At 33.9% G+C, this 9,590-nt stretch overlaps 1 protein-coding gene across 4 annotated transcripts in view; it reads right to left on the bottom strand.

Annotated features, from left to right (window-relative positions):
- Positions 1–9,590, bottom strand: part of COL4A5 (collagen type IV alpha 5 chain) — a 258,298-nt gene that overhangs the window by 144,342 nt on the left and 104,366 nt on the right. For all 4 annotated transcript variants that reach the window (XM_037744956.1, XM_017546470.1, XM_017546471.1 and 1 more), the window contains one exon: positions 6,396–6,455. In XM_037744956.1, coding sequence (XP_037600884.1) covers positions 6,396–6,455 — 60 coding nt within the window. The remainder of the gene's footprint in view (positions 1–6,395; positions 6,456–9,590) is intronic.

Here is a 9,590-nt window from a genome sequence, read left to right as displayed (position 1 = left end):
TGGTCTCGATCTCTTGACCTCGGGATCCACCCGCCTCGGCCTCCCAAAGTGCTGGGATTACAGGCTTGAGCCACCGCGCCCGGCCTACTTTTTATTTTTCAGTAGTATTTCATTGTTGCTTTGTTTACCTGTTGATGGGAAGTTGAGTTGCTTCCAGTTTCTGGCTATTACAAATAAAGCTACTATGAATATTTATGTACAAGTTTTATATAGGTATATGCTTTAATGTCTCATGGGTAAATGCCTAGGAATCAACAGGATCATATAATGGGCATTTAATATTGTATGAAATTTCCAAACCGTTTAGATCATTTTGCACTTATACCAATAATCTGTAATTGTTCCAGTTGCTTCCACATTCTCATCTATACATGCTATGTCTAAAAGTTTTTAGTCAATATTCTAATAGGTTTATGGTGGTAACTTATTGTGGTTTTCACTTGCATTGCCCTAATTAATCATGTTGAGCATCTTTTCATGTATTTATTTGCCATCTATTTGTTTTTGCTAAGTGTTAAAATCCTTTGCCAATTTGTTTATAATTAAATTTTATTTGGAGCTGTTTGTTTATTAAATTTTTAGAGTTCTCTATACATTCTGGATATAAGTCTTTTATCAGATACGTAATTTGCAAAAATTATTATTCCTGGACTGTGGATGATCTTTTTATTCTTTTAATAACACTATTAGAGGAGAACAAGTTATTACATTTGAGGAAATACAACTTAACAGCATTTTCTTTGGTGGATTGTGTTTTTGATGTCAGATCTAAGAGACAGCTGCCTAACCCAAAGTTACAAGGATTTTCTCTTTTGTTTCCTTCTTAAAGACTTAGAGATTTAGATTTTATACTTAGCTCTATGATGTATTTTGAGTTAACTTTTACATATAGTGTAGCCACTTTTGTGCATATGCATATCCAACCCTTCCAGGACTATTTATTGAAAAGACTTTCTCCACTGCCTTTGCATTTTTGTCAAAAAACAGATTCACTATTCACCTGTGAGTCTCTATTATGTCCCATTCATCTATATGCCTATCATTTGGCTAATAGCACACTATCTGGTTTAATGTGGTTTTATACTAAGTCTTGGAATTTTGTACTGTAAATCCTCTAACACTATTTTTTATAAAAGCTGTATTTGCATTTCCATCTAAATCTTAGGATCAGCTTGTTAAATTTTTAGCCCCCCAAAACCACAAGAATTTTGATTGGAGTTGCACTGAATCTATAGATAAGGAGCTTTTTAGCATATGTCATAACATTTTTCTACATTGACAAATCACGTCATCATCAAAAAAAGTTATTTCTCCATTTTCAATCTCTATCTGGATACTCTTTCTTTTCTTTTTCTTGTCTTACTATACTAGCAATGTTGAATAGAATTGGTGAGAGCAAATGTTCCTGAAGTTAGGAGAAAAGAAGTCAGTCTTTCTCCATTGAGTATAATTTTAGCTGTAGGGATTTGCCATATGCCCTTTAAGGTTGAGGAAATCTCTTCTACTCCTACTTTACTAAGGGTAATTTTTATTAGAAATGGATGTTGAATTTTGTTAAATGCATTCTTTGCATCTATTAAGATAATTATGTGGGGGTTTATATAATTATGCTCTAAATTTTGTTTTGGTCTTAATATAGAGAATCAAAATTTTTGATTTTCAAATGTTAAACCAAACATGGATTCCTGCCATAAATCCCACTTGGTCACAACCTATCATCCACTTTATATGTTGTTGGATCTGATTTGCTAAAATTTTAAGAATTTCTGTATCTATGCTCACAAGGGATACTGATCTCTGTTTTTCTGTTTCTGTCATTTTGCCTTTGTCTGGTTTTGGTATCAGGGCTATGCTTGCTTCACAAAATTAGCTGGAGGGCATTCCAGATCCCTCTATTTTCTGAACAAGTTTATGCAAGATTGACATTGTCACCTGTATAAATATTTCATAGAATTCATCAGTAAACTTTTCTGGAACTGGAATTCTTAGTTGGAAGGGTTGATAATTCAACTTCCTTAGTATATATAGGGCTATTTATATTTTGCTTCTTTCATTCACTCACTCACGCATTTATTTGTTTTTGTTTCTGGTAATGCGGGTTTCTTAAGGAATTTGTCCATTTCACCTAAGTTGTCAAATTTATTGTTATAAGGTGATTTGTGATAGTCCCTTACTGATCATTTAATGATTGTAGAATCATTCCTGATATGGGTAATTTGTGTTGTCTCTATTTTCTTATTATCTATTGTGCTGTCAATTACCAACATTTGGCTGTGTTTTCTATTTTTTTTCTAGTTAATATATTGCTACTTTTATCTTTGTTATTTCCTTCATTCTCTTAACTTTAATTTGCCTTTCATTTTCTACCTTCTTAAGTGAGAAACTTCGGTCACTAGTGTTAAATCTTTCTTCTTTTCTAACACAGACATTTAAATCTATTTCCCACCCACGCCCTGCTTTAACCTGATTCCAAAATTTTCAGTTTTCAACAATATGTAACTAAAATCATTTTCTAATTTTCCTTAATTTCTTCCTTGGTCCAGCAGTTATTTACAATGGTGCTTTTAAAATTCCAAATAGTAGGAAATTTCTACAAATATTATTATTATTTCTTACTCATTCCATTGTGATAAGAGAATATACTGATATTTTCAATCTTTTGGTATTTAGAGGGTCTCATTTTGTGGCCTATCATATTGTCTACACTGGGAAAATTCCATGGCTCTTGAAAAAAAAATTACATTCTATAGCTGTTGGATCTAAGGGTCTTTATATGTCAATTAAGCCTAAGTTGTTAAGAGTAGAACGACAGAAATAGGAGTGTTAGAATCACAACCATGATTGTGGATTTGTCTATCTCTTTAATTCTGTCAGTTTTGGCTTCATATATTTTAAATCTCTGTTGTTACACTTGAAACAGTACTTTGTGTTAAATAAAGAGAGGGAAAAAGATACAGTCTTCTTACATTTACCAACATTTACACCATTTCTAGTACTTTCTATTCTTTCCTATAAATTCACACATCCATCTAGTGAGATTTCCCTTTAGCTTGAAGAAATTTCTTTATATTTCTTTTAATGCAAGCCTGTTGGTGAATAATTCCCTATTTTTATTCTGAGAAAATGTCTTAAATTTGCCTTTATTTTTGAAGTATATTTTCCACTGTATATAATAATTGTGCTGGAAAAATTTTTAGCTCTCTAATGATGTTTTCACATTGCCGTACACTATCCAAACTTTTCGATGAGAAGTCTGTCATCATTCATATAATTGTTCCACTACATATGGTATAAATTTTTTTCTAGCTTATTTCAAGATTTTCTTTTAATCTCTTTTTTTTTTCCAGTAGTTTCATTATGATGCGTCTAGGTAGAGTTTTCTTCATTTTTATTTTGCTTGAGGTTTGCTGAACTTCTTATATCTGTAAATTTATACTTTTCATGAAGTGTGGAGAATTCCTGCCATTCTTACTGCCCCATAATTTATTTCTTCTTTCTGCTATCCTGTTCTTTCTCTTCTGTCCTTAGATAACTGCATTTATATTTACTTGATCATTTGACACTGTGACAGAGGTCACTGGGGCCCTATTCTTTTTTTTTTTTTTTTTTTTTTGTTTTCTTTTTTTTTTTTTTTTTTTTTTTTTTTTTTTTTAATTTTTTCTTCAGTGCTCTTCAGATCAAATTTTTCTTCTGATTTATCCTTAGGATCACTGACTATTTCTTTTGCCATCTCCATTCTACTGTTAAGCCCATCTGGTGAATAGTTTTTTTTCTTATATTCTGCTTTTCAAATATAAATTTTCTTTTTAAAATACAGTTTCTAGTACTCTGTTGTGATTCTTTATTTGTTCACTCATTATGAGGAGATTTTCCTTTTCTATTTTCTGCTTTAAATCATTGTCTACAAATTCCAACATCTGTGTTAGTTCAGGGTTGGTTTTCTTGACTGTATACCACTTTTACTTGGTAAGTTTTAATTGCATACTGGACATTGTAGGTAATATGGAGAGATTCTGGATTCTCTTAACTTCCTCTGAAGAGTATTGATTTAACTTCCATTTTAAGAAAGTGCATAGTTAACTCAGCTGAACTTGAACTTAAAACTCCATTCTCCCTTCAATGAACAGCAGTTAAATCTATGCTCAGTTATTACAGCCTTCCAGCTGTTCCTTTTTGCTGTGTCCTATGAATCTTCCTCTATGGCTATAAACTTCAGGATCCAAGCAAAAATTGGGATGGAATCCATAAGCAATTTTGTGAGCTCTTTCCAATGTGTTTCCCTACATTCCAATATTTTCCCCCTCACCTTCCAGCCATTCTGGCATCCTCAACTCTGTCTGCTGACTCAAGACAGTATGACCATGGGTTTTTGTCTGGGTTTTAGCCATCCTTTGCCATGCAGACTAAGGGCTGTACTCAGGGGAAAAGTTATATAAATGCATGTATGTCCAGTGTACTTCATTCTTTCAAGTGCATAGTCCTCTCCTCTTTCTTCCTTTGGTTAGTTTCTTGTACTATCAAATAGCTGTTATATTTTGTCCACGGTATTTCATTCTTATCTCAAGAAAAGTTAATCTGATAAACATCACTCCACTATTATCTGAAATTAATCCCTCTTAGTATTTTCACCACTAAAGAAAGTACCATTACTGCAAAACTACACCACTCAAACTAATGTTACTCAAATAAGTGTCCCATAGAAGACTATCCAATAAATATTAATAGGTGTTCTGTTAGGGGGAAAGTCTATAACATGGTCAAATGGGGCTTGGAAATGTAGAATTACAAAACAAACAAATAGGTTTCTTTGCTCCAGAACTTTTTAAAATGTCTAATATGCTAATGTACCTTCTATACCCCTAAATAGAGTACACCCTAGAGATATTGTCCCAAACTTCTTCATATAAAATTAGCAACATTCACTAATTCATTCAAAATTTTCAGTCCCAAAGAGTGGAGACTAGAGTATGATCCCATCTCCTAGTATAACTCTTTTTAAGCTATATAATTCACTATCCCTTTTAATTTTATAATATTAATGTCATTCACTGACTTACAGTGGTTAGGCTTATGCTACATAATATTCACCAATACTTACTTTGTAATCATAATATCTATACAATAGGAGATGCTGCTGTGGAAAAAGTAAGATAGGAATAAAAATTCAGCCAGACATGGTCACTCACACCTGGAATCCCCTGCCAAGACGGCAGATCATTTGAGGCCAGGAGTTCAAAACCAGCCTGGCCAACATGAAGAATTCCCATCTCTACTAAAAATACAAAAATAAGCCAGGCATGGTGGTGCATGCCTGCAAACCAGCTACTTGGGAGGCTGAGGCACGAGAGCTGCTTGAACCCAGGAGGCAGGGGCTGTAATGAGCCTTGATTGTGGCACTGCATTTCAGCATTTCAGCCTGGGTAACAGAGCAATATCATATCTCAAAAAAAAAAAAAAGATGTTAATCTATTATTAACCTACACAGAGTAGATAAAAATACATGAAATTGCCTAGTATCTGGCACAGATCAATATTTAGTTTCCTTCTTAAGTGTTTTTCCCCTCTCTTTGCCTGTCAAGTAAGTCAGTGCCTTCAATAAGACCCATCAGAGTTTAGCAGATTATAGCTCTCAGGCCAAATGCAGATATTACAGGACCCCAACACTTACCCAAAAGTAGCTGTTGGGTTAGGGTTTCTCCACTATAGTCCACTCTGTGGTTGCCAGAAATATGTTACAGGAAAGGGATCCCAATCCAGACCCCAAGAGGCACATGCTCTATGGTCCAAGAGCTAAGAATGTTTTTTTTTTTTTTTTGAGACGGAGTTTCGCTCTTGTTACCCAGGCTGGAGTGCAATGGCGCAATCTTGGCTCACCGCAACCTCCGCCTCCTGGGTTCAGGCAATTCTCCTGCCTCAGCCTCCTGAGTAGCTGGGATTACAGGCACGCACCACCATGCCCAGCTAATTTTTTGTATTTTTAGTAGAGACGGGGTTTCACCATGTTGACCAGGATGGTCTCGATCTCTTGACCTCGTGATCCACCCGCCTCGGCCTCCCAAAGTGCTGGGATTACAGGCTTGAGCCACCGCGCCGGGCAAGAATGTTTTTAAGTCACTTTTAAAGGTCTATTGATATAAAGAAGGTAAGAATATGTGACAGAGACCTATGTATCCCATAAATCCTAAAATGTTTGCTATATGGCCTGTTACAGAAAATCTTTGCTGATCCCTAAGATATAATCTAATCCTTATAAGCTGTCTAAAATCAGCAGTACAATAGGATTCATTTCACTTACTTAAGTACTGAGATAGAAGCCCTGTTTCTAAATAAATATTTATTAAAAACACTAGTTTACTGGCTTTACTAAATTTTCAAAAGCCAATCTCAGACCTTACCTTTTCCCCTTTTATGCCACTGCAGTCACACTTTGATCCTGGAGAACACCCATAGCAAGCCTATTAGGAAAAGAAAGAGAGGAAAAATCATTAAATATGAACCTGAAAATCAGACTCTGACTTACAGCTCAACTGAAGTCATCAATCCAAACTTGTAAGATAAATACCAGAAAAACATCTGAAAAGATATACTCAATTGCAAACAATAGCTACCTCTCAGGAAGCTTGCACCTTTTATTATATACACATCTGTCTGAATTTTTCAAAAGGAGCAAACATAATTTTTATCAAAGTGAAAAATATTATTTTATAAGATATTAAAAATGAGATATCTCTCAACAAAGGCTGAAAATGGAAAAACACCATATTGTACTTATAACAACAAAAATCCATGCACCTATATTCACATATAAAGTTCAGACATGCATTTCAAAGTTAATTATTCTTACACTAACAGCCATTTGGGGTTATCACTACCCTTTGCCTCTTCATTAATGCATGAGTGTTGACACTATGCATAATCTAAAATATGTTACAAATGAAAAAGAAATTTATACAACTTCCCTGTAATATGATTTTCCATATGTCCAAACTCTCAGGAACTCTCCTTTTTTTCTTTTAATATTGTTTGCAAGAAATTACCTCTCACTCTGTATTAGCAATGACCTTGGCAACTAGCCAACAGTGCCTACCACTTCAAGTCACTTGTTTCTCTCCATTCATGAGCAATCATGGAACATAAAATATATAACACTATATTTTACCACCTTCCTTTCTTTTCTTTGCCCCTACTCCTTCATCACTAATAATAGCTCAGTCTCTAACAGCTTTACCACAAATGCTGTTCCCATAGTCTAGATGTTATAAGTAGCCATTCAATCATATTAGAAACTGAGGTCCTCAAGCCAGAAAAGTATCCTCCTCTAAAATAGAAAACCTATAGACGAAAAAATACAGTATGTGACTTCAGCTGTTCAGAACTATCCTTTACTCTTAGAAAATGAACTGCTTCAAAAAACAAATTAGTTTAATATACATGGATATCTCAGTATTTACTTATAAGGGGTGGCATTCTTTTCATCAGATAGATATCAGACTGAGTTACTGAAATCTTTATGTGATATAAATACCAAATAATGCCCATCAACTTTCAGGGCCTTTGATGTAAAATACCTGAGCCTCCTGCTCAACATTCCATAATTTCCTTTACTCTAGTCACTACCAAAGTACCTTACTCAACCCTTTTGAAAGCACTGAACTCATCCTTCTAGTCAAAATTCCTAACTAACTCAGGTGCAACTAGAAGTCACTTTCATGCTGAAACCTCTAAGAGCAAACAACAGTGGCTTCATGTTGGAGTAATCTCTCACTCACACTACAAAAAGCTGCTCCAGTAAAAGATGTGCTCCTGACACTTCAAACGGAAAGTCTGCTGTGCAGCCATTATTTATTATCCATATATGTTTTGGGGTTATATACTGATTTTAGTATTTTACACTAACTACATTACAGATTAAATAGGCTTATTCAGACTTACTCATTCATCAAACATGAATTGAATATTACTAGAAGCCAGAAAAATTGTTAGGCACTAGACTTTTAAGATGAATAACACACAGCTCCATCCAACATATGTAACTAATTTAACAAATACTTACTGATCACCTTTTACATGCCAGCCACTATGTTATGTTAGGTGCAGGTAGAAGTGCAAAGTACATCACTGCTCTCTAATGGAAGGGATGAACCCATCTACAACGGGTTCATTTGTAATTGTAATACATTACATTACAATATGCAGGAATCAGAGGTTAATTAAAAATATATAATATTTTTGTGCAAACATAAATTTTAGGTTTCAAACTATGGATTTTATAAAATTTAGAAGGTATCATTTCACAAGAAGATACTGATTCACTAGTTCAAAAGATGGTAACTGTCAATGGCCATAATCCCTGAATTAGAGTGTGCATACTGTCAACACTCATGCATTAATGGAAAGGTTAAGAGTAGTGATAACCGCAAATGGTTGTTAATGTAAGAATAATTAACACTCGACATTGAAATGCATGTCTGAACTTCATATGTGAAAATAGGTGCATGGATTTTTGTTGCTGTGAGTAGAAGATGGTGTAGCTTTCCGTCTTCAGCCTTTGAGAGATCTTCCTCTTTTAAATAAAAATTAAGCTCCCAAAAATAATGCAAAGCAATAGCCTGACAGGATTTCATCAATGTGAACAAGATTCTATGTGACCTTTCTTTATAATTGCATTTTGACTTCTCAGTATCCAACAATAGCCCCTAACTCCTAATATAATTTATAAACAAGCAGAACCTTAAATACTCTTCCATGTCATTTTACAAGTAATTTTATATGTTTGCAATTTTTATTAATTAATATGTAGTTTTACATTAGAGAGAATACGGATTAAAACAGTTGAGAATTTTAGATAAATGTGCTTAAATTCCATTTAAAATTTTAATTTATATTCTATTTATTCTACCTAGGTTATGAGAATGACTGTGGTACTCACGGGTTAAACAGACATTTGTAATACGCACACCAACCACTAGATGCCACTTTCTATACATTTATAACAGTGGCACCCACAAGGAAATAGCCCCAATTTGACATCTGGTTAATGGAACANACTATTAATATTGATTAGGTATCTAATAACCACAAGTACAATATTAGGTCTATGAGTTGTACAAAAGTAGATGTAGGTGCTGCCTTTAAGGAATTTCCAATCTAGGTTTTGTTTTTTTTTTCTTTTTTAAAGTAACTAAGTATTTTATTTTTTAAGTAACTAGGTATTTTCAGGACACATAAAAAGAATATCAAAATGCAATTGAATAATAATACAGCAAACAATGCTAATTGAAAGAGCTATAAAATACAAGAAATATAAGTTTACTTAAGCAGTTGAATCATTTAACCATGGAGACAAATCATTTCCATAGTCTTGGGCTATTTTCTCCTTCATAAAATGGCATAGACAGTATGATCTCCTTAGGTAGCTTCCAGTTTTCACTGTCTGTGATTCTGTAGAATTAGCCAAGTAAAAACGAGTAGTAGAATCAATAATTGCTATCAAATTTAAGAAAAACAGTTCCCTTGAGCCTGAGAGCATTGGCAAAGGCTCTGTGGAGAAAGTGACTACCTGGACTTCAACCTGGAAGGATAGACAGAAA

Source organism: Cebus imitator, unplaced genomic scaffold (assembly GCF_001604975.1).
Source record: "Cebus imitator isolate Cc_AM_T3 unplaced genomic scaffold, Cebus_imitator-1.0 Scaffold189, whole genome shotgun sequence".
In the NCBI taxonomy this organism is placed as follows: domain Eukaryota; kingdom Metazoa; phylum Chordata; class Mammalia; order Primates; family Cebidae; genus Cebus; species Cebus imitator.
This window is presented reverse-complemented; position numbering and strand designations above follow the sequence as displayed.